This window comes from Carassius gibelio, chromosome A6 (assembly GCF_023724105.1).
Source record: "Carassius gibelio isolate Cgi1373 ecotype wild population from Czech Republic chromosome A6, carGib1.2-hapl.c, whole genome shotgun sequence".
Taxonomy (NCBI): Eukaryota; Metazoa; Chordata; class Actinopteri; order Cypriniformes; family Cyprinidae; genus Carassius; species Carassius gibelio.
In genome coordinates, this window is record NC_068376.1 from 14,634,314 (window position 1) to 14,660,503 (window position 26,190).

The window sequence follows — 26,190 nt, forward strand, 5'->3', positions numbered from 1 at the left end:
CCGCATGCTAATTTCTGGCCTCCTGGAAAGGACCCTACTTGGTGGTGGAGAGGATTGGGTCAGTCACATACCGCCTGAGACAGCCGGGACGACGGCAGGCGGAGCAACTCTACCAAATCAACCTCCTGAAGAAATGGGTGGGGACGCGGGACCAAGTAGCTGCCCTGAGCCTCACCGAGCCCGTGGTTGTGGATGTCAAACCCCCACCTTTCGGCTGCCCAGAAGACGGAGCTGCAGCACCTGGTCAGTCAGTTCCAGGATGTGTTCTCCTCTCAGCCCGGGCAGGAGTCGTTGTTAGGCAACGGCCCTACCGAGTCCCGGAGGCTCGTCGGCAGGCTATTGAGGAAGAGGTCCAACAAATGCTAAAGTTGGGGGTAATAGAACCATCCCGGAGTCCGTGGTCCAGCCCCATTGTGAAGGTCCCAAAGCTGGATAGCACCCTCCGCTTTTGTAACGATTTCCGTCGCCTGAACGAAGTCTCCGAATACGACGGGTACCCCATGCCTCGGGTGGACGAACTGCTGGACCGCCTAGGAAGGACCCAGTACATCAGTACCCTAGACCTCACCAAGGGCTATTGGCAGGGATATGACGAGCACTCCCAGAGGAATCAGCGTTGCCCTGGCAACCAACGGAAAACACCTGCACATCCTCATCACCGCTGATCGGTCACAGCTGCTCCCCATCAGCCAGCACACTCTTAAGGAGCACATGCTGCACTCAAACGACGGTCTCGAACCGAATGCAACGCTGGTCTAATCCCTGTCTCATCTCTTTACAGAAAGCAGCGAGTGACCGACAGCCCATCCACTTTGGAGCACGTCTGGACACCCACTTTCACCTTAACTGGCACAGAAGAGCACGAAGAGCACACGGGAAGCACCGGCCACCAGAAAGCGGAGTAGCACATTTCACCAGGCACCCCACAGTACTCAATAAATCCACCCTCACGTACCCCTTGTCGAGTGATTCTTCACCCCGTGACAATATCTATATAGGGTGTTAAGAGGTTACGCAACATTACACAAGTTTTTATTTTTTTATGCCTCCAAATTGATTTTAAAAGCTTTCACTCTATTTTAATTTGAAATATTGCATTTATTAAAAATAGTAAATAAATAAAGAGATAAAAAAAATGTTAATTAAAAAGCTCATTAAAATTGTATAAATATTGCATAGTATCATAAAATTCCCTAAAAATAATAAATAATTAAATAATAATCAAAAAATATTACTGAACAAAAATATATGACATTGGTTTTCCTGAAGAAAAAAAAAAATACATTTCAAGGTGAAGATGGTAAGTGTGACTCCTAAACGAAGAGGGCCAGAGGGTTAAATGTGTGCTTAAATGAATACAGGAAAAAAATCTATTCGCGGCTTTTGAGAATTGATATCGAACCAACATCATTTTAGATTTTTTTGCCCAGCCTTAGTGCACCACCATTCTTATTTTACTGTGTAACTAGCTATTGTCCTTTACTGGCACTGTATTTTTAAAATATAAAAGTACTTGTCTATTACAATGACCACTAAGTTTGGACTGTTTTTTTGTTTTTAAATCCAATAACTTTTTTGATGATCCCTTAACTTTATCTATTTACAAACAGTGGCTTCACACATACTCAACCAGTAAATAAGTCTGGTTCTATATTCAGTACCTGCATAGCACTGGGGAAGAGAGGTTTGGAAGCAGCAGACTTTGTGGCAGGTACAGCTTGTCTGCTGGCAATTCCAGGTGCTGTGACAGGGGCTGGGGGTGCCATAGGAGGCATGCCAGGCCTGGCAACATGAGGTGGCATTCCTAAAACAAAAAAGAAAATTATTTACTACCACAACAGTTCGACTAGGACCTTTTTTGTACTCAAGCTGATGCAAAAAAATGGCTATTAATATTAATAACGATATAATTATGCTTTAACATGAATATAATTTTGCCAGCTAAAAAATATTCAGATGAAACAGCAAAATTAATGCATGTTTGGCTACAATAGTTTCTCAGGGCAAAAAATAAAAAATAAAAATAAAAATAAAAATAATAATTGGCCAAAACTGTGATGTTCAAGTGCTGATCAAATGAAGAAGTTTAATTTACCTGAGAATAAGACAACCCGAACGGCACAAAAAGATAAACTATAACCTAAACTGAATTACCTTTGAATTAAAACTTTAAGTTTAGTTTTCAATATATCTATTTCAGTGCATCACAAAAAAAAAAAAAAAAAATTTATTAATATGAACTGGGTTTTCAGTAATTTATCACCAGTAACTGTCAACAACACTGACCTTGTGGCATGCCAAGCATCATCGGAGGCATTGCTGGACCTGGGGGCATCATCCCTCCCATTGGCATCATGCTATGCATAACAACACCATAAATAACTCACACTGGGCCATACATCAGCTTTTAAACTCTATACCTGAAAATTAAGACCTACCCATGTGGCATGCCTGGCATTACTGGTGGCATCCCAGGAATCATTGGTGGGACACCAGTCAACATAGGTGGCATGCCTTTAGGAAGAGATATGAGATATTTATGTGACACACTTTTGTTTGAGAGGTATTTAAACTATTGAATTTTTGTGTGTATTGCATACTCACATGGATAACCAGTGGGTGACATGCCCTCAGCCTGAGGTCCAGTATGCATGCTGGCCTGGGTCATTGGGGGCATGCAGGCTGCTTGAGGCTGAGCAGCAGGCTGCTGAAATGATGAAGGTCCAGCTTCATCATCATCATCGTCTTCATCTGAATCATCCTGACTCTGCTTCTTCTTCTGAGTCTCTGCTCGGTTAACAAGACAGGTTTATGTTTCTGTCACAAACCATTCTAGCAATATTTTATACACATATTAGTTGCCTGAGCTCTATAACACCATACCATGTGACTTTTGTTAAAGTACTCTTCTCCGATCTTGCATGTCTTTATCTGGAATACCCTCCATGCCGTAGATTTCTAGTTATATGTCAGTTCTTCCAGGTATTGCATTATAGTCTCTTTGTGCATCTTTAAAACAGATTTTATAATTCAACGCCCCTTACCAAACATCAACGTAAATGTTATTAAAAGTCATAAAAACTGTCATTACCTGCATGCAATGTATGGCCAATGCAAGTCCTGTGTAAAGCTTCTTGTGACATATATGAAATTTGAAATGTTTGGCTTTTTGGTGCTGAATGAGCATCTTTTCATCATCAAAATCTCTGTTGCAATACCTGAAAGTCTGATTAAGGATCACATTGAGTGAAGTTATATACCGCCAAGTATGGTGACCCATACTCAGAATTCATGCTCTGCATTTAACCCATCCAAAGTGTGCACACACACAGCATTGAACACACACACACACTGTGAACACACACCCAGAGCAGTGGGCAGTCAAAAAAAAACACACACAAAACACACACACACACAAATAGCGTAATTCCGTTGAGGTTCCTTCCTCTTCTTCGTATTCCGCACCTTAGGCACATACCGCCACCAATTGTACCTATTCATACATGGATGATAGTCTTGCATCTATTCAGATTTTATTCATTTATTTATTTTTAATTTTATTTCGGGTTCACCCAAGCTGTATTTCTGGCTGCTGAGTGTTCAGCTCCCAAGCCAAAATAATAATAATAAAAAACCCCGCTTGGGTGTTCCCCTATTCCTTTTGTCAGACACAGACGAGGACACAGAGGATTCAGTGATAAGGTAGTTTAATGTGAATCAGAGGTTTCAGACACAGGTGAATCTTGACACGTGGATAGAACGGTGACAACACAACTTCCCTTATGGTGAACGGTGATCCAGATGGTACTCAGATGAAGACGATGGGGACAGGAAGACTGACGAGGATGAAGAGGGTTCAAGAGTTCAGGTAGGTTTAATAATGGCGTTCAGGCAAGTGAGGAGATCGGTGCAAGACCAGACGATGAGTGATGGTGACTGATGGCTTTATATGTGGTTCTGGTGATGACGCACAGGTGTTTAGAATTCTGGTGATTGGGGACGAGTGGGTGTGGCGTAAGTGTCCGATTCCGGGAGTGTAGAAGGTGTGGCTGTGACACCTTTGCTTTATTTATTTAACTATAAAATTGGTTTATTTAATCCTGTTTCTACTATATATTCCATTTCTATTATTTGATTAATACTTTCTTTTAATCCTTTCCCTAATATCCAATGTATCTTCTTTTTATTTTTCTTTATAATTACCTTTTTAAGTTGTTTATCATTTTTATTATCTCTATATTATATTTTCCACATTTTAATATTACATGTTCAACGGTTTCTATTACCCCACAAAAGGTACATTTACCTGTAATATGTCTACCTATTTTATATAGTAATGCATTTAGTCCTATGTGTCCAAATTGTAATCTATTTAAAATCACCTCCTCTTTCCTACATCTTCCAAAATTATTTACTTCATTAACTGGTTAATTAATTTTATAATAAAACCTTCCTGTATCAGCTTTGTCCCACTTCTTCTGCCACTCTTTTTGAATATTTGATTTAATAATTGATTTAATTTCTCCTCTTCCTAGTGGGACTTCCATCTTGATATCTTTTTTTGGTTAGGTCCCTTCCTCTTCCTCTGGTATTAATGGTGGTTGGCAGACAAACTTAAATGGCGAATTCCCGCCACCTTTTGGATAGGAATGTGGAGCGCATAATGGTTGGGGACGGGAGTTAGAGAGGGAGAGAAAAGACAAAGAAAAACCTTTATTTTAATTCAACGGTATCTTAAATTCTATTAACCAGACTGGCTTATTTTTGGGAAATAGTTAATTCATTAAATATTCTCGATTGTTTCATGACATTTTCAAACAGAAACTGAGGTGACAAGTTATTCATTCCCAAAGATCTTGGTTGAATTAGTTGAAATCTTGCTCAATAATATGCAGTAAGTACATGTTCTATTGTTTCAACATGACCACATTTATCACAATTTCCAGTTTCATGCTGCCCCACACTATACCCAGATAAAATATTTGATAATAACAAAGTAAAGGAAGTGTCTTATAAAATATTGCATATAATTTATGCAGTGAAACATGTTTCGGAATGTTTTAAATTTAATATAGACTATTCTTGTGAATTTTGTAGTAATGAAAAAGAAACAATGTTTCAATTATTTTTTCATTGCAAAAAATAAAAAATTAATACAGCTGTTAAACTGGGTGGGTCTGATATAGAGATATTTTTCATTGACTATAGAATAGAAAAGGATCAAGCGTATATTAATCACTTACTGGTTGTAATTGCCAGACATCAAAGGGAGCATGGAGCGAGGAGATATAGTGTGTGTGTGTATATATATATATATATATATATATATATATATATATATATATATATATATATATATATATATAGATAGATAGATAGATAGATAGATAGATAGATGATATCTATATATCACATTTTTGTGTATTTTATATTATCGTTTAAGGTTTAAGAGTTGTGGTCTCATTGTGACGATCGGAGACCCAGTGAAGCTCAGGAGACGATCCAATCGCAGTATGGGTTTATTGGGTAATCCAAAGAGAAATGCACAAGCAGGGGTCAAAAATCCATCCAAACAAACAAACAAATAAACAGGAATGGAACAGGAACGGGAACGGGAACGGGAATGGGAATGGGAATGGGAATGGGAATGGGAATGGGAATGGGAATGGGAACTCAGAATACGAGGAAACTGGGTAACGGAAGGGAAGGACTCCATGAAGACAAACAAGAAAAGACTGGTTAATATAGGGAGGATAATGACTAACAAGTGAAGACACCTGAGTGCAATTAACCGGAGTGCAATTACTGTGATGAAGGGACAAGGCTTTGTGGGAATTGTAGTGCCTACGGTGTGGTGCCTAAGGGGAAGTGAGACCACTAGTGGACACCTAGGGAAACAGAGACCAGACAGCGTGACATTCATGGGCACAAATTAATGAAAATGAGATTATATCAGATTAGATATTGTATTGATCCCAACATCAGACAAACAACCTAATGATGACACAGTCATTGGATTTTCATTTTAGAATATAAGTCTATCTAAAGAGATTTACACTATACACACTATAACAGAACCAGTGTATAACAGAACCACTGTCTTGGTTCACAATGAAAACAAAAAAAATGTCATTTCCAATCACAGATTTTTAATGCACTCTATATTTACATATCAAATCTACAAAACAGGTGCATGTTAAAATATGTTTGGTGAACTAATTTCCAGTCCCATAGCCCTTTACACACAATTCCAGGTTACTGGTACAAATGTTCCAGGTAATTTTGGTGGAAACGCGGCATTACATTCCAGCATTACATTCCAGCATTACATTTTGACACTGTAAGGTCAGCACAATGCAAAACAAAAAGTATACTGGCACTTCAAAAGTATCTTAAACACACAGTTAAAGCAGATCCAGTTATCACAGAATACTAGTATAAACTGGGATTGATGTACTGGATTAAATAATTTTCAGAAGTTGAAGATTTTTTTTTAGAGTTTTCTCTTTTCCTGTTAGCTTGAGAATCAGTGGCAACAAACTATATACAGAAGATACTCAGAGTGCACACAAAGCTGTACCAGGATCAGTTTTGCTGTAAAGAGTGGATGTGCACAGAACTGAGAGGAGCTAACCAGTTACTGGAGGCACATATATTCAGCAACCTGTCCAAAAACAGCACCAATAAAAATAAACTTCATAATATTGACCACTTACAGTATTTGAGGCACAGTAGATGTCACAATCACAATTCGTAAAAAAACTACTGCAATACATACTATTATATATCAAACAGCAGAACAGATCAATTTAGTTGAGCATGTTTTGTAGTAACATTATAGCATATATGCCATTGCCAAAATACTAGTTTGTTGTTGTTGTTATTATTATTGCGTTGATCAATGATTTGAAATTGAGATCTCATGACTCCCTGGTGATGTTGTTGTTCTACCAACACATGATTAAAATATATAATCAAATATGATATGAATAAATCTAATTGATGTGGTACTGCAAATTACATTTCTTAATGGCAACAAAAAGAATGAACAGTGTCACTCAGTCAAAGGAGTTTCATTCACGAATGCCAGTGTTTCAGTGTGATGGCTCTACTGATTAGTAAATCGACAGAATGGATATTCAAATAATATTCAAATAATGCAATGTAAATGTCAAAAGGGAGAAAAAATAAATACATTTGACTTCCTTTGGCATAAATGAGAGGTAACCATTCAAGCTAACTAGCTTTCGGTATTATTTAATATCATGGAGACTTTCAAACATGTAGTCCAAACTCTAATCAGAAAGATTATACATGTCATTCATTATCAGGTTAATTACTAATATTTTTACATATTAGGGAGAAATCTTCTGTTGTCTGGGTACATGATTATCAGTAATACAATCTAATCTTTATTAATTAGATTAATCTTGATTTACATTTTAAAAATCTGGAAATTCTGTCACAGACTGTCACTGTTAATGGGACTGCAATGGATTTTAAACTGACCTTTAACACTGAAAAATGTATCAGAAAAGAACACATTGTTTGTAAAATAGAGAAATTCATCAAGTTGTTTCCTTGCTACTTCTGTTACTCTTAAATATCTTTTTAAAGGTCCTTCAAACATAATTGGGCTCATACAACCTCATGTACTTGCCTTTAGTCATTTATAAATATAGAACACTTATTAAATGTCCTGAAAAATGCTGACATTTCTCTTTACTCATGCAACATCAGAATCTGTGCTTTAAAGGAATGTATTCATTCTTTCAAAAACTGTTTGTAATCATGGTTCCCTGAGTAGGGAACGAGATGCTGCGGTGAAGTCACCAGCTATGGGAACACCCCTTGGTGTGACGAATGTCTGAAGCCCTATACCATCTCGCCAATCCTATTAACCACCCTTATGCATGTGCACGCATCATATACCTGGGTGCCGCGCGCCATTTCGCTCAGATTTCATTAACTGAAGAAGAAGAATGCTATCAAGGTATGGCATGGCCAGGACCGCAGCATCTCGTTCCCTACTCAGGGAACCATGGTTACATACGTAACCGAGATGTTCCCTTTCATAGGTCACTCCAATGCTGCGGTGACGTCACCGGCTATGGGAACGCTATACCATAAAGCCTGACGTACCTGATAGCTGGGATCCAAGGAAGCATCTGCTCAAGTGGAGAGAACCCGGGAGCCAGGGGCCATCCTCACATCCAGACTGTAAGACTTGATAAAAGTGCTCGGTGAGGACCAACCTGCCGTAGCACAGATGTCATCCATAGAAGATCCACTGAGAAAAGCACGAGAAGAAGCCACTGCTCTCGTGGAATGAGCTTTAACTCCTAAGGGCGAAGCGAGTCTGCACGCCTCACAGGCTAAAGATATAGCCTCCACCAGCCAATGTGACATGCACTGTTTTGTAACAGCATGGCCTTTACTCTTATGTCCAAAACAGACAAACAGTTGGTCAGACTCATACCATGGGGCTGTACGATCCAATAAGTCTTTAAAGCTCTCACAGGGCAAAGACTTAGATCTCTCAGCCGTCGCGCACCCTGTATGAAACGAGAAACCAGTGGATGATGGCCAAATCAGTCACTGTGCTTGTGATAATAAATCCTGTCTGAGGGGAATCTCCCATGGAGAGCCCGCTAACAGACTGATCAGGTCCGCAAACCACAGCTGTGTGTGCCACCGCGGAGCCACCAGCAGCAGCTGTTCCACTCTGTCCAGCCGTATTCTGGATAATACCACTGGGATCAAACGAATCGGGGGAAAAGCATACAAACTGGTCCTGGGCCAACTGTGAGCTAACGCATCCAAGCCCAGAGGCGATGGGGGGCATAGGGAGAACCATAGCGGGCAATGTCATGTTCGACGCGAATAAATCCACTCTCGCTTCTCCAAAAATCTGCCATAAGAGATTCACCGTTTGGGGGTATAATCTCCATTCCCCTTGCTCCAGAGTCTGTCTGGATAGCAAATCCGCTCCTAAGTTAAAACGTCCGGGGACATGAACAGCTCGGATCGACAGAAATGAGTTCTGAGACCAAAGAAGAACATGTCTCGCCAGCCTGCACAGGGGGTGAGAGCGAAATCCTCCTTGATGATTCAGGTATGACACAACCACTGTGTTGTCTGATCTGAGCAGCACATGATGGGCCGATCAGCAGATTCGAGAAATACTGGAGAGCCAGAAAAACTGCCAGTAATTCCAACCTGTTTATGTGCCAACTGCGTTGTGCCGCTGTCCACACTCCGTTAGGAGAAATTTGGTTGACATCCATAGTTTTAACGACATCACACATCTCCGTGTCACCGAAATTGTCCGATGCTGAAGACAACGGCGTGAAATATTTTGTCGTTTCGTCCACCACTGAAAATGGCACATGTGAAGTAATCCCAGACGAATTACGGGGAATGCTGTTGTCATTAGACCTAAAAGTCTAGACCTGACTGTGCGCGCGGGAGAGATTGCTTTGCTGTCATCTCGCAAGAGTCCAAGTCTATTCCCAGAAAGGTTATCCGTTGAGAGGGAATTAAAACACTTTTCTGGAAATTTGTGCGTAAGCCCAGGCTGTTTAAATGATTCAGCACAAGATCCCGATGAGAGTGTGCTTGAGTCTGCGATTGCGCTAACACCAGCCAATCGTCAAAGTAGTTCAAAACACGAATGCCCTGGAGCTGCAACGGGGCCAGAGCTGCGTCCATGCATTTTGAGAAAGTACGGGGAGCCAAAGCTAAGCCAAAGGGAAGAACACGGTACTGATACGCTTTGTCCTCTAAAGTGAATCTGAGGAACTTCCTGTGTCTCTTGATGATCTGAATATGAAAGTATGCATCCTTCAGATCGATCGTGACAACCCAGTCGTTTGTATGAATCTGAGACAAAATAGACTTTACCCTCAACATCTTGAATTTGCTCGCCCTGAGTGCAAGGGCCCTGTGCAGGACCCTTGAATCGCCCCTCGAATTATGAAAGCTGGATTACGCAGAGTGTCTGAGGGAACGTTTGGCGTTACAGCTCGATCCAATGCTGCTCGAGGCGCTGTTTGCGGTGAGACAGTCAGTGTTTGAGCATGGGGACTGCAGTGAGAGTGTTGGATGCGCGAAAGCGGTCCAACAGTGTTCTCTAGTGGAGGGCACAGTCCCTGGCAAGCAGCAAGAACATCAGGAGCTGCTATTCGGCGCCCAAGAACGAGAGGCATTAGCCATCGAACTCAGGTTTAACCTCTTGCGCTGATGTTGGTGAGCCGGTGGAAAAACCTTAGGGCCCCAATCCTTGCGAGAGGGCGCCATAGGTGAAGGCTCCTCCCGAGAGGCTACTCGCTGGCGGTGAGAGGAGGTTGAGCGAGAACACATGGGCGCATACCGGCGTTCAACCTCCCTGGGTCTGCGGGGAATCAGCTGGCAGAAAGCGGCTGATTGCTGTTTCGCTGCCCTGAATTTTTCCACCACCGAAGTGACAGTCTCTCCGAACAAACCGTCCTTGGAAACAGGGGCATCAATGAAGAAGGATTTGTCCTTTTCCTTGATGTCGGTGAGATTAAACCAGAGGTGGCGCTCAACCATAATCAAACCGGCCATGGAACGGCCCACTGCTCGAGCAGTATGTTTGGTAGCACGTAGCGCCAAATCCGTTGCACGCCGTAATTCTTTCACTGCCTCGGGTGTGATACCTTCCCCTTCCTCTAGTTCCTTTAATAGCTCCACTTGGTAGGCCTGAAGGACCGCCATAGAGTGGAGCGAAGCAGTCGCCTGGCCAGCGGCCATGTAGGATTTCCCAACTAGGCTGGACGTGACTCAACACGCCTTAGAGGGAAGAAGGGGGCGAGACTTCCAAGCCGCAGCCGAATTAGGCGCGAGGTGTTTGGCGAGAGTCTCTTCCACCGGAGGCATCGCTGCATAGCCATGGTTCGCCATATCGGAAATGGTGGTGAAATCCGCAGCCGCAGCATTAGTAATCCGTGCCGAGAACAGCTGTTTCCAGGACCTCGAAACCTCTTGGTGGAGGTCCGGGAAAAAAGGTAAAGGCCTTCGGGGCTGTGCAGGTGTCCGACTGGTTAGAAAACGGTCATCCAGCTTAGAGGAAGGTTGGGCCTAGGCCTTCTCAACCTCCCAATCCAGTCCCAATTTATCCACCGCAAGAGAAACCACATCCAACAGCTCACTGTAGGAGGGGGAAACACGCCTCTCCTGTCCGCTAGGAGGGAGAGGGCTAGTGTCGGCCGCAAAGTCCTCAGACTCCAAGGCCGCGGTGGATAAAACGTCGTCATCATAGCGTCCACAACCGAAGGAGACGGCAATACATGCCTCCGGTGTGAGCTGAAAAACCTCATTAGAGAAGACGACAGGCCCAATAAAACTTTTATTCTGCACCAGGGTAGGGGAGAGCGAGCGATGTGGAGAATATTCCAGTGCTGCGCTGTCCTCGAAATCCATGTCGCACGTGTCACCCCAAGCTATCGCCTTGTGCGGTGCCTTGGCAGTCGCAGAAGTGACATGGCGGGGGTTAGACACGGGGGCGACATCAGAAAATACTTCCATCCTCGAGCGCAGTACTCTGAGCCGCAGGCCATCACAATGGGAACAAGAAGAAAGGCCGCTAAGCGCCGCCTGTGCAAGATGTAAACCCAGACATACTACGCACCTGTCATGAGAGTCTCCCTTCGTGATGTACCTGGTACACGGCTCCTTGCACTTCCGGAAACTTAAGTTAACACTGCTCGTAGAAACCGCTGGAGAACGCGAGATGAATCCTAGGGCACAGATTATTTGCTTCCCTGAAGGAATGAAATCTGAGCGAAATGGCGCGTTGCACCCAGGTATATGATGCGTGCGCATGTGTAAGGGTGGTGCCAAGCGCTATTTGGCCAATAGGATTGGCGAGATGGTATAGGGCTTCAGACATTCGTCACACAGAGGGGTGTTCCCATAGCCGGTGACTTCACCGCAGCATCGAAGTGACCTATGAAAGGGAACCATAGATTCTAAACTCAAGTTTTATTTTTTAAATGAAAACTTGTGCTATTGCTGTCAGCCCTAGATTTGGTACAAAGTATGTAACTGTAAAAGGCATTAACCTTTGGGCTTCTTCTGCAAATTTATATTCACCATTGCTTAGAAATAGGAATCTGCTGTTTTAGCTGTATGCTTTCACATACACACACTCTGGGCTTCATGGAGGTGGAGGTAACTTGACATCCAAGAGACTGTAAGCAAAAATGTTCCAGAAGATTCCACAGAGGATAAAGAGTGAGTAGACACTGAAGAAGATCCAGAACAAGGACTGTTCCTGCAATCGCTGTTCATAGTTCTGAAGAACCACAATGCCAAGGGTGAGGCCCACTGCCACACCCCCCAGATGGGCCACAAAACTGGGATTAGGGCTTGGCGGGAAGGCTGGGGGATAGAATCGAAGCCAAACGGCACGACCAAACTCCACACTCACTGTAGATACAGAAAGCAATGTGAAGGTTTACATATATTCTACATATATTACACATTTCATTTAAAAAAGACAGCAAATCTTTAATACAGTAAACTTAAAAAGGGAACTAAGTAAATGTTTATATTTTTATGTTTCTTGAACTTATAATGGCAGTGGATGCAAAAGGTTTTAGTTATCCTCATCACTGTAGGAATTTTCTATTCACAGGAATTTGGAACCTATTATTTCTGATAGGGTCAAGATAAAGTGAGTAGCATTTAGCTGGTCATCTTATCTTGTATCTCACCTTATGTACAATAAAATAAAGGGGGGAAAATGTCTTAATGCAGTTTCATTGATTAGAACAATTCTGCATGTATAGGCCTACTGTATCATAATTCTGGAAGAACTTGACTTCATCATGAGTATGCTCTGTTTTGTTTTTGTTCTGTTTATGTTGTTCCCATTTTCCTGCGACTCATTTGTTTCAATAGCTTAGTTTTAACTTCACACCTGTTCCCTGTTCCACTGATTATTCTCTCTGTGTATTTAAGTTGTTTCTGTTCATTGTTCAGTCAGTGTTGTCTGTGATTTTGTGTAGTTTGTGGTGTTGGTTTTCCTGGCTAAATAGTATCTATAATTTATTCCATGCATGTGAACTACAACCCCTGACAACGATTTAAAAATCCCATTTTTCATGCTGAATTTAAAGCTAAGCATTGCAAAATTTTAAAATTGATTTTTTTTTTTACATTTAAAGTATATCTACTACTTTTAAATATTAAAATTGATATTCATTGAAAATTGTATCTAACAATATAAAGAGGAAATGAAAAAGCTCAACTAAATATCCAATAAATAATAATAATAATAATAATAATAATAATAATAATAATAATAAAATATGATATAAGCAATATGGTATATTTACTTGTACATTGTTACTCCCTGGTCATTCAATATTTCCAGCACAGAATTGCAGTCTCATAAACAAAAGACTATTTTAGCATGAATAACATAAAAACAGTTTACATACTGCACACTAGAGCCATTGCCATGCGTAAGAGCTTGAACTGACACTTCATGCCTGACCAGTTCTGTGAAGAGTGGGAGAGAAATATCAAATTAGGAGAAATGAAAAGAAAATTGGTAAAACACTTCAGTATTTGTGCTTAGACATTTTGTGTGTTGTTCCAGGGAATTGGTTTAAAAGGATATTTGTTCTGGCATTTTCAGTGATGCAGTGACATCTGGCAAAGGGAGCAGCGTTAGTACCTGTGATTCTTCAGCTACTTCAAGGTTTGAATTGCTGTTTTGTGGGTTTTAAAAATAATAACCGAGTCAGATATGACCTGATGAGAGATCAGTTTTAGTTGTAGACAGATTATGTGTAATCTGAGTCCATACCATGTAACAGTGCTGACTCGGTTCAAAGCAAACACAACCTATTATACAGTGCCCTTTACTAATATTGGCATCCTTGGTAAATATGAGCAAAGGCACCTGTGAAAATAAATCAGCATCTTTTATCTTTTGGATCTTTCATTAAAAGTATTTACATTACATTCTAAAGTATATTCCCATTCATATTATTATTATTTATTTTAGCACAAAAGGATGACTAGAAGCACGGAATTGTCCCACCACTTCCTGTTCCACAGGATTATAAATAGAAGGACACAATGGCCAAATTCCCTTAATCATCCATCACAAAGAGTAAAACCAAATAATATAGTTCCGATGTGTAGAACAAGATTGTTGAGGTTCAGAAATAGAAAGTGACTAAAGATGTTTCAAATCTCCCTGGAAGAGGACGTGTGTCTATATCATCCTTATGGTGAGGAGGTGAGTTTGAGTGACCAAAGACTCTCCCAGGATTACAGCTGGAGAATTGCAGAGATTAGTTGTGTCTAGGGGTCAGAAAGTTATAAAAAAATCACATAGCCCCTACATCACCACATATTGTTCGGGTGGGTATCAAGAAAATCCCTCCACACTCATCCAGAAACAAACTCCAGCATATTCAGTTGTCAGACACGACTGGAACATCAATAGGACTGACTTCTATTGTCTATTGTCAATAGAAGCCTCTTCTGACTATTATTAATTCCTCATTGTCATTAGGATATGTCCCCAAAACCTTCAAACTGGCTGTTAGTAAGCCTCTCATCAAAAAACCACAACTTGACCCCAAAGAACTAGTTAATTATAGACCAAACTCGAATCTCCCTTTTCTGTCCAAGATACTAGAAAAGTTGGTATCCTCACAATTATATTCCTTCTTAGAGAAAAATGGTATATGTGAGGATTTCCAGTCAGGATTTAGACCGTATCATAGTACTGTGACTGCTCTCCTTAGAGTTACAAATGATCTGCTCTTATCATCTGATCATGGGTGTATCTCTCTATTAGTTTTATTGGATCTTAGTGCTGCGTTTGACACAATTGACCACAACATTATTTTGCATAGACTTGAACACTTTGTTGGCATCAGTGGAATTGCATTAGCATGGTTTAAATCATACTTATATGACCGCCATCAGTTCGTAGCAGTGAATGAAGATGTATCATTTCGATCACAAGTGCAGTATGGAGTACCTCAAGGCTCAGTACTAGGGCCGCTACTCTTCACGCTTTATATGTTACCCTTGGGAGATATCATCAGGAAACATGGTGTTAGCTTTTACTGTTATGCTGATGATACTCAGCTCTATATTTCTTCGTGGCCCGGTGAAACACACCAATTTGAAAAACTAATGCAATGCAAAGTCGATATAAAAAACTGGATGACAAGTAATTTCTTACTGCTAAATTCTGAAAAAAAAAACAGAGGTGTTAATTATAGGACCTAGAAACTCTGCTTGTAATAACCTAGAACACTGTCTAAGACTTGATGGTTGCTCTGTCAATTCTTCGTCATCAGTGTGTGCTATTTGATCGCAATCTTTCCTTAGAAAGCTACGTTTCTAGCATTTGTAAAACTGCATTTTTCCATCTCAAAAATATGTCTAAATTACTGCCTATGCTCTCAATGTCAGATGCAGAAATGTTAATCCATGCATTTATGACCTCAAGGTTAGATTATTGTAATGCTTTATTGGATGGTTGTTCTGCACGCTTAGTAAACAAACTACAGCTAGTCCAAAATGCAGCAGCAAGAGTTCTTACTAGAACCAGGAAGTATGACCATATTAGCCCGGTCCTGTCAACGCTGCACTGGCTCCCTATCAAACATCGTATAGATTTTAAAATATTGCTTATTACTTATAAAGCCCTGAATGGTTTAGCACCTCAGTATTTGAATGAGCTCCTTTTACATTATAATCCTCTATGTGTGCTACGTTCTCAAAACTCAAACGCAATTTGATAATACCTAGAATATCAAAATCAACTGCGGGCGGCAGATCCTTTTCCTATTTGGCACCTAAACTCTGGAATAACCTACCTAACATTGTTCGGGAGGCAGACACACTCTTGCAGTTTAAATCTAGATTAAAGACCCATCTCTTTAACCTGGCATACACATAACATACTAATATGCTTTTAATATCCAAATCCGTTAAAGGATTTTTAGGCTGCATTAATTAGGTAAACCGGAACCGGAAACACTTCACATAACACCGTACTTTCTACATCATTAGAAGAATGGCATCTACGCTAATATTTGTCTATTTCTCTCTTGTTCCGAGGTCACCGTGGCCACCAGATCCAGTCTGTGTCCAGATCAGAGGGTCACTGCAGTCACCCGGATCCAGTACGTATCCAGACCAGATGGTGGATCCGCACCTAGAAAGGACCTCTATTGCCCTGAAAGACAGCGAGACCAGGACAACTAGAGCCCCAGATACAGATCCCCTGTAAAGACCCTGTCTCAGAGGTCCACCAGGACAAAACCACAGGAAACAGATGATTCTTCTGCACAATCTGACTTTTCTGCAGCCTGGAATTGAGCCTGGTTTCTCCCAAGGTTTTTTTTTATCCATTCTGTCACCGATGGAGTTTCGGTTCCTTGCCGCTGTTGCCTCTGGCTTGCTTAGTTGGGGTCACTTCATCCACAGCGATATCGTTGACTTGATTGCAAATAAATGCACATACACTATTTAACTGAACAGAGATGACATAACTGAATTCAATGCTGAACTGCCTTTAACTATCATTTTGCATTATTGACACATTGTTTTCCTGATGAATGTTGTTCAGTTGCTTTGACTCAATGTATTTTGTTTAAAGCGCTGTATAAATAAAGGTAACTTTGACTTTGACTATTGTCGGGACAATAGGAATAAAAAACTGGAATAAAAAAGTACTGCATTCCCACAGTTAAAATGCCGCTAGATCCTTAATGTTGTGGCCCTATTTGGACAATTATACAAAACAAACATCATAATCAACACAAAAATGGGTCACTGAGCACAAAATGAAGCTTCTACCATGGCCGTCATAGTTCCCTTACCAGAATCTTATAGAAAATGAGTGGAGTGAACAGAAGAAGCACCAATAGGAGCTGGGAATCTGAAGGATATAGAATGATTCTGTATGAAGGATTCGTCTCGGATGTCTTATTAGGTGATCTCAAAACTCAGAAGGCATTACAGGAGAAAGTTATCTTGGGAAAAAGACATTAAAATAATTGGGTCCCAATAATTGTTGCCATCGTGAACTTGTCACGCTGTCTAGTCTCTGTTTCCCTGGGTGTCCACTAGTGGGCTCACTTCCCCTTAGGCACTTCACTGTAGGCACTACAATTCCAACTACTTTGTCCCTTCATCACAGTAATTGCATTCCTGCTAATTGCATCAGGTGCCTTCACTTAATTGTCACTAGCCTCCCTATATTTACCAGTCCTTTCCTGTTGTCTGTATGGAGTCCTTACCTTTCATGTTCCCAGTTTTCTCTTCCTCCGAGATTCTTCATTGTCTTCTCGTCCTCCGAGACCCCTCGTTTTCCTAGTTCCCGTTCCATACCCTTTCCTGTTCCTTCCTTTGTTTGTTTGTTTTGGACTGCTTTCTGGTTTTGACCTTGGCTTGTTTTGGATTACATTTTGGATTACCCCATTAAAACATACCTGCTATTGGATCTCTCTCTCTCCCTGTGTTTATCTGGATCGCGATCATCACAGAACTAGAGAAAAACATTTATTTCATAATAGGATTTTTTTGAATGAAAGATCAAAAGGATGCAGATTTTGACAGTCACCTTTGCTCATATTTACCAAGGGTGCCAATATTAGTGGAGGGCACTGTATATATCATATGCATGGCTAAAAGACGAACCTTACAATACAGTCTGAGTCATGGGCATCCTGATATTTTTCAAAAGAGATTTTAAACAGGAGCTGAATTAAGATTGAAGTCTATATTCTACACATATAGTACCACTTAGTGTAACCTCTGTGATTAATGGATTATTTTATATTTCTAAGCATAATATTGATGCTGAACAATATTAATTTTCTAAATTTCTATAGTCATTTCTTGATTACCATGACAATGTTGGCTAGGTGGGCAGAGACCAGAGCATAGACTCCGCCTGATGAACCGACCACGGGTGCTGTCATGTCAGCCACTGACACAGCCAATGAACCTGCAGGAAGACAATGAAGACAAAAGTCACCATGAAACAAACATTTTTTAAACTGGAATCAAAATCTTTTAAACTGGAATCAAAATCATATGAAACAAAACCATTGTTTACCACTGACATCTGAACTACATTTACATTAAATTTATCAGATGCTTTTATCCAAAGCAACTTACAGTGCATTCAGGCTATAACCCACATGTAACCCACATATAACCCCTTATGCACTGCTAATGCAATGCTCTACCACTGAGCCACAGGAACCCTAACAATGGCACAAATGATGACCTAATGATGGCAAATAAGATTTAAAAGCTGGCAAATGGAAAAAGAGTATCAATGAACAATTACTAAATATCTATCGTAAATTAAGACATTCTGCCTAAAATCTCCTGGAGTTGAACATTTTAATAAAATTGTACCTATTCCTATAAAAATCATAACAAGCTTTAACCTAATTTACTGTATCAAGGCATCCCTGTGAAGATTGTATTCATGACACATGACTCGAGACTTCATGATAGAAATTGACATAGAACAAATTACTAAAATATGTATTCATTATAATATCTTATTTATTGCTCCACATTTTATCAATACTCAAAATAGCAAAATGACAGACAGTCTGCTTAAATTAACAAAATTTTAGGTAACAGTGGGCCCACATTATATCCAGACAATAATTTGAGTTGGATGCACACATTTAAAATATATATATATATGTTGAATACCTGTATGTACATAAATGATTAATCATACTCAGAGGCACAATAAAATACAAATAAAGGGGGTACTGCTTTATCTTTCGTGAATAAGCATTTTGCAAATACCATGTTGACTTCAGCAAGATTTGAAAAGCAGTCATCAGTAAAATGATGGAAACACAACAAAAGGTTCGGGTTATACTGCTGTGGTGTCACTGTAAAGAATAATTTTAACCACTGACTCTTTACATCCTCATCCTTTGGGAATCCATGCAAAGTGTTTTTTCTTCCACAGTGCAAAAAACAGATATTTTCTAAATATGGACACAACACAAACCAAACTCTTCCAGGCTACGACTACAGTTTTTGAAGGCGGGTCAAAGTACACGTAGTACATAGGAAGCTAATGAATACAATAGCTGGAAATTTTTAATTAACAGATTTATTTTTTATTTATTTTTTTGTAACCTGTCTGGTTTTTGCAGCAAGTAAAGCTGAGATTACTTGTGGCTTGTTGGCAGTTCAGAATTGGTGCTTATTTTGGAGGACATTTTTTTTTTTATATGAGATACATGATCTTTGAAAACATTTCAGACTTTATAATTCACAAACAGCTATTTTACACACTAAATGAAAGGTAATATTGGAAAATGCATAATAGAGGACCTTTAAGGAGTTTGCAAAAAAAATAAATAAATAAAAAATCACAAACAGAAACCCTTAAAATATATGCTGAGTTTGACTCACCTGCCAGTATGCCACATACATACACCAGGCCTATTCTTAAAGCTCCGTGGACCATCTCTAATGGCACACCCACCAAAAGCTGCATGGCCATGTTTAGACCCAGGTGTTCAATTCTGAAACATATAAATCAGCCATTAGCACAATTACCGATGTGACTGAGGAAGGGATTAATACTTTTTTCCCCATTAGATTACAGTGTCTGTATATTTAGTTATTTTCAGTTTGGTGTGCTCTAACACGCGAGTGATCTGACTCAGGCATGAGTCACTTCCCAATTCCACCCCATTACAAATTTGTTTAGCCCAGCTTTTTTCTCTAAAGCCCTGATCACTTCACCAACCGCTCTAATTATCTGACTTTCAGAACTGCACATGGAAAACTGTTACACTAGTTGTCCTTCACATCTACCAACAGCGTACATGACTTTGGCACTTAATAGTGACATATCTGGGTGACAGAGGAACACTTAATTACGGGAAATGTTCCTCATGTCACATACTTGGCTCTCCTCAGCATTGCCAAATAGATCCAATAGAAGCCCATAAGTGGGAAAAAATCTGGACCTTGATCTAAAATAATAAGAAGCAGGACAAGGTCAGAATAATTATTCTCATAGAACAAGGACCTGAAATTCACTAAACTTCAGATAACTGGGGCATCTACGATGATCATACAGAGCTAAGAATCACTGACAACAACTTACTCAGGATGCTGATAAAGACATCAGCCTAATAGACAAAAGAAACAAAGAAATGAAACTGGAGAGCCTTTAATAAAATGTCTGAACTTAAAATGAACAACTCGGAATATATTAGCCAATCTTTAGTAAAAGCACAATCTATATTATACACAAGAGGCAGTTCATTTCCCCAGAAACAGAATATAAATGTAATTGAATTACTTATCAGGACAATCTGCATGAATGATCTTGATTTATGAATAGCTAGGGGTTTGTATTAAAATATATTTTTGCTATGGAGAGTACAAACAACAGAAAACAAAAAAACATAAACCAAACTGGACAGAGGATGAAAAGGCAATTATTGTTTTCGTAAGTGGTTATATAATAATAATAATAATAATAATAATAATAATAATAATAATAATAATAATAATAATAATAATAATAATAATTTTCAGCCTTTCATCAACCATTCATAATTTCCAAGGGATTATTACGATCATTAAAAAAAAACACGCCTTGGTATTTCCTCCTCTTCAATTAACAATAAATCAGCAAAGGTGAAAAAGGGGAAAAACTTAATAACAGCCTTAAGTTCCTTAAGGAAAACCCTTAGGGTTTTTTCTTGCAACCCAAGTTTCACTAAGGGTACCCTTAACCTTATATCTTGCTCCAAAAAAAAAAAAATTATGTTTGATACAACTGCTGAGCATCTTAGACCATGTGGATAAAATCATGTGTTGTTAATGCTGCAATGCTGTGACACCATCTCAGAATGAATCATGTCCTACCCTGCTGCTGATGAAACCAGGTTAGAGAGTGACTTTTGAAACGCCTGTGTGTTTCCATAGACTGTATAAAAACAGGTGTGTTCTCCTATGAACAACTCTGAAGTCGTGGCCTAGTGGTTAGAGAGTTTGACTCCTAACCCTAGGGTGGTGGGTTTGAGTCTTGGGCCGGCAATACCACTGAGTTGTGCCCTTGAACAAGGTACCGAACCCCCGAATGCTCAATGGGTGCCGCAGCATAAATGGCTGCCCATTGCTCTGGGTGTGTGTTCACGGTTTGTGAGTGTTCACTGCTGTGTGTGTGCACTTTGGATTGGTTAAATGCAGAGCACAAATTCGGAGTATGGGTCACCATACTTGGCTGTGTGTCGTGTCACTTTCTGTTGGTGCAGTAGACAGAGTGGATCACTAGCTTGGGTTAATGGGGAGATTACTCTGTAGATGAGTGTAATATAAAACATTAAACATCACAGGGGCTCAAGCCGGAGACACAGGCCTTCAATCCTCCATGTCAAGCAGTGGAAATGTGGTTAAATGTATATAAGTATATAAAAATGGCATGAATTAGCAGCATTGAGCTACATTTTGAGGCTGCAATACTTTTGGACGTTTTGAGATACAAATAACTCTTTAAATTACAACAGAGAAAATGAAAATGTATATAAAATGTTTATTAAGCACCACAAAAACCTGACATGCACCCGAGAAAGGTTTTATTCCTGCTTTTTTACAGGTCTGTATTTATGTGTAATGCCCACTAAACTGTAACATACCAGTTGTTTGATGTATTTCATATCACTTAACAGACTCTTTGTTTTTTGTTTTATATATTTTTGTTTGTTTTACAGTATCCCAAAAGCATTAACTATAAAATGAAATAAATATTAGGCTTGGACAACTCTAATATTTATTTTAATACATATATGGTACAGGTAGCATATACAATTTGATAGAAGGCTAAACTCATATGACTGTTGCTGGTTTTAGTGGCTATTCAGGCAAGTTTGAGTTTAATTCAGCATTTTATTTAGTTTCAAGAAGGTGGATGGTTTTAGCTGGTGTTCATGGTAACGTACACTACATGCAACGACTAACATGCTCAGGAGTAGGTTTCGTTGTGGGTAAGAGATCATAAAAGACATGATGATTACTGTATTTTGGCTAGCTAAAATGCAGAAAAGTAACTTCAGTTCAATACTTAATTACTATTATATAAATTATTGTATAATAATACTATACTATATATAAATTAAGATTTAAATATTGTTGCCAGGATGATTGGATGGACTATTTGTATGTAAAAGAAGTATAAGCTAATCTCACTTAACATTAAAATAATTTCAAATATAAGTCAAATAAATGTTTTATGTTCATGTATTGATATAATCATATTAACATAATCAGTCACTGTATCCCGTTATAATATAGCTAGTTTATAACTTACCCTGCATGCATGAAGATGTAGCTAAGGTAGCGCCAGGCCTGAGCTCTGAGCTGCGGGTGATATGGCAATGGGCTCTTCAGGAAGTATGGTGATGAGACTTGCAGAACCCAGCAGTTAAGTTGTAATCCATAATACATAAAGACAATAACCTGAGGAAAATGTGGAAAGTAAAAGGCTGTTACTAATGTGACACTTGTGTTGTCCTTCAAAACATTGTCGGCTGCCTACAGAAGAAGCATTTTAAGTGCACTCTTCACACAGTGACTGTTTTGAATGGTAGGAAACATAATTATGCTGCCTCAGAAGCTAGTTGTAGAATTTTAAGGCAGCATAAGACATAGTACATACCATCCAAAATTACGGGCCTCTTATGCTCAACAAGGCTGCATGTATTTGATAAAAAATACAGCAAAAATAGACATTAATAAATATTATTACAATTTAAAATGATATAAAATCATTTTCTACTTCAATGTATCACTAAATTGCAATTCTGTGTCACATGATTCTTCAAGAATCATTCCAATTTGTGGTTTTGTATATTATGTAATAAACCTATTAGCTCAGTGGAGATGGTGATAAAAATGTTAATGTTAAATATTAGTAAACATTTAATTCGCTACTAAATAATAAAAATATTTATTGTAGTTAAACTTTTATTATTTTACCCCAAATCTGTGTTTTATGCTAATTAGAGCATTAGCTTTAGCTTATTAACATGTTAATGTCAAATTTATTGAAAATGATTTGCTAGTCAAGCCACCCATGCGGGGGGTACAGTGACTTTGACTCAGCTACCCGCTGCACTGTCACCTCACACCAAGAAGGTCCCCGGTTCAGGTCTTGGTTGAGCCAGGAGGCCTTTTAATTTAGAGTGACTGTTTTTCTCAGCATGGGTTTTCTCTGGGTACTCCCACTGTCTAAAGTCATCCAGGTCAGATGAATTAGAGACACTACATTGCCAGTAGGTATTAGAGAGAGTGTGAATGAGTGTTAGGCCTGTGATGGACCGGCCATCTGTCCAGGGTGAAAAGGGAGGATGGAGTCTCTGGCGCAGAGCACAATTTGGAAAGTTCCTGCCTATGTAGTGCACTACAACAGAGCAATTATTCAGCTGCAGCAGTTGCGGATTTAAGTGTTGAGGCAGCTTACAAGAATCTGTTTAGCTTTAATTTATATTATCTCCTACTGAAAAATGGGACCTGGTATAAAGATTTGTATACGTATAACTTGCATTTTTCTTGAACTGGAGGAAGACTTTCCATTTAATGACTCTCTATTAATTATTTGTTCGTTAATTTTAAATGTGAATTCAAGCACAGACATCTGACTAGTGTGCTCTCTAGTGACTTTAATCTATTTAGAACTGCACTTTATACCGTATTATATATTTTAAACTACTATGAACTAACAATTGATCATTTGATAAAGTCTTTAAATTGTGTTCTTACATTGTTTTACACTACTTTTAAAAATACCTGCATATAATTACATTTGTATTTAATTTCTGCATTTGCATGTATAATTACAGTAACTATCATACCAACTGATCTATATAATGACTGGATTGCTCAATGTGTTCTAAACTGCCATTTGGTGTTCGAGCTGCTATCTTAATATTTCCAACTGGCAGAGAGCATCATTCACTGACAGCCAAAACACTGACCTAAAATCACCCTATTTGAAGTGTATCAGTCACACAGGATTCGTTTTAAAAATATGTGTATGTTTATGTTTTTTGGGGTGTCAGAATGAGTGATATATTGAAATCAATAAGGTAGGCTTGTCTGCTGCACACTGCCGACACAGATAACTGATCTAACACAAAATAGATTTCTTTATGCACATATTTATGGTTGTATTAGTATCAGAAATGTATTTTAATATACAATGAATAATACAATACAAGCCTCTGTTACTATATGTTATATTGAAATTCAGAGCTAAAATGACCATGCGCCATCTTGGAAATAAAGCTTCATGTCCTTAAGTCCGTACTGTATGTAGTCAGCATTATTTTTCTGAATAAGTTATGTGTATATTTTTAATGTCCTGATTAATCATATCAGACTCCACACACAAATTGTATGGTTAAATAGCATTACAGTTTCCATAGGAATAAAATGTTACTGTATATATAGGCCTATATGTTGAATTAATCATTAATTCAACCAATGTTTAAATCACTACCTGCTTCAAAGTGAACAAAATCATTGTTGAAACATTTGCAGTTAGCCTACTGTATGAATAAAAACACTATAACAGGCAAATTAAGTTATGTCTGTACAAAGCATAAATCTTCGTTCAGATTTCGTGAGCACTTTGACATTTGAAATTCATATGTAGAAGATTCCATCCATCTTATGCTCATCATTTTCACCTGATGTTCACTACGATAATGTATATGAACATAACTTTTCAGTTAATAAGTAAGGGAATTTCACGACAATAAACAAATTACAGTTTACATGCATAGTGCATTTGTGCTGTAAGAATGTACAGGAAACGCTGACTTGTTAAGTGTATTTTCTCATTACGATTTCCTATTAATTCAATACAATGTGAGGGAATTCTAGGGATTAACAATATGGTGGTGCGGTGGCTTCACTTTTAACCCATCTTTAAACCAAACCTGTCTATAACCTTACCCTTATCCCACCTCAATAGCAGCTTTACAATCCAACATGAACACAATATGTACGCATACATAGTAGTCACTTAATAAAAAGTGTCTATAAAGTATCTGATGTTATGTTTTGAGGTTCAATAAAAAAATATATATATACTCATAGAAATTTTATAGAAGCAGTTGAAAAAAAATATATTTTGATAATCTTCAACAGTAGAGTCCAATCTAACCTCTGCTATAGTGATGGCCAGCATGAGCCATGGTGGTGGACAGTAGTTGTAACTGTCAAAGTACCACTTGCGGTCCACCTCTCTTGGCAAAGTCTCATAGTCAACGTGACGCACAAGTCTCCGAGACAGACCCAATCCCACTTCCTCTCTCAGTGCCGAATTCCTGAGCTGCCGACTCCCCTGAAGGATTGCTCGACGGAAACTGTTTGAACGCTTGTTGCTCACCTGACAAAAACAAAAACATGAAACAAATTGATCAGTCATGTTTATCATTACTTTCATGTAAATATGCATATGGTCACCTATCAGTAACCAAGTCAATCAGTATTGGTAGTCCCTTATTCCTGAAGGTTTTTATACACAGGCTGGCAGATACTTTTATATTTATGTGTGAGGGCTTTAACTGTAATCCTTAATCTTTATGGATGTGTTTTTTTTTTTCCATTCAGAATTCAGAATTCAGAAACTGTGACACCAGGGTTTTTGGGGGAAATATATCTGATGTTATTGGTCAGTACAAACCCATCCTACATCCCACCCACCCACAAACCCACCGACCCATCTGCTACAGACAGCATGCCACTGTTGTCACTTAGCAACCAATTAAAGATTCCACACTCGTATCCAAGAGCAGCTTTGTAACAGACAGTGTGTAAGTTATTGCATGTGCGTGTGTTTATGAGACAATGCTGTTCAAACAAGCTTTTCATTGCTGAAGCAAAAAGCCCTCCTCAAAAACCTGGAATGTTCTTTTATCCCATGCCAGGCTCCTGATCAGGAATAAAGGTCATGCATTATGTAAGTTGTTGAAGAGGCCCTGAGAAGGATGAAGACATTTAGTTGGAAAGCCCCTAAAGATGTTGCCTTTGCCATCACATTGGGATCAAATGAAATAGTTTAAAACATGATGAAGCTGATCTACAAAGCTTACAGTTTCACATGATTCACATGGTAAA

General features: G+C 39.1%; 1 protein-coding gene and 1 pseudogene across 2 annotated transcripts in view; both read right to left on the reverse strand.

Moving 5' to 3' along the window:
• Window positions 1-837: 837 nt before the first annotated feature.
• LOC128015101 (BUB3-interacting and GLEBS motif-containing protein ZNF207-like) lies at window positions 838-10,773 on the reverse strand (annotated as a pseudogene).
• Window positions 10,774-11,943: 1,170 nt separating this feature from the next.
• LOC128015496 (rhomboid-related protein 3-like) overlaps window positions 11,944-26,190 on the reverse strand; it is a 61,774-nt gene continuing 47,527 nt past the window's right edge. For both annotated transcript variants that reach the window (XM_052599358.1, XM_052599357.1), the window contains exons 5-10: window positions 25,235-25,459; window positions 22,376-22,524; window positions 19,462-19,574; window positions 17,913-18,013; window positions 13,467-13,527; window positions 11,944-12,450 (exon numbers count right to left, since the gene is read on the reverse strand). In XM_052599358.1, the coding sequence (XP_052455318.1) occupies window positions 12,179-12,450; window positions 13,467-13,527; window positions 17,913-18,013; window positions 19,462-19,574; window positions 22,376-22,524; window positions 25,235-25,459 (921 nt within the window). In that variant the 3' untranslated portion in view covers window positions 11,944-12,178. The remainder of the gene's footprint in view (window positions 12,451-13,466; window positions 13,528-17,912; window positions 18,014-19,461; window positions 19,575-22,375; window positions 22,525-25,234; window positions 25,460-26,190) is intronic.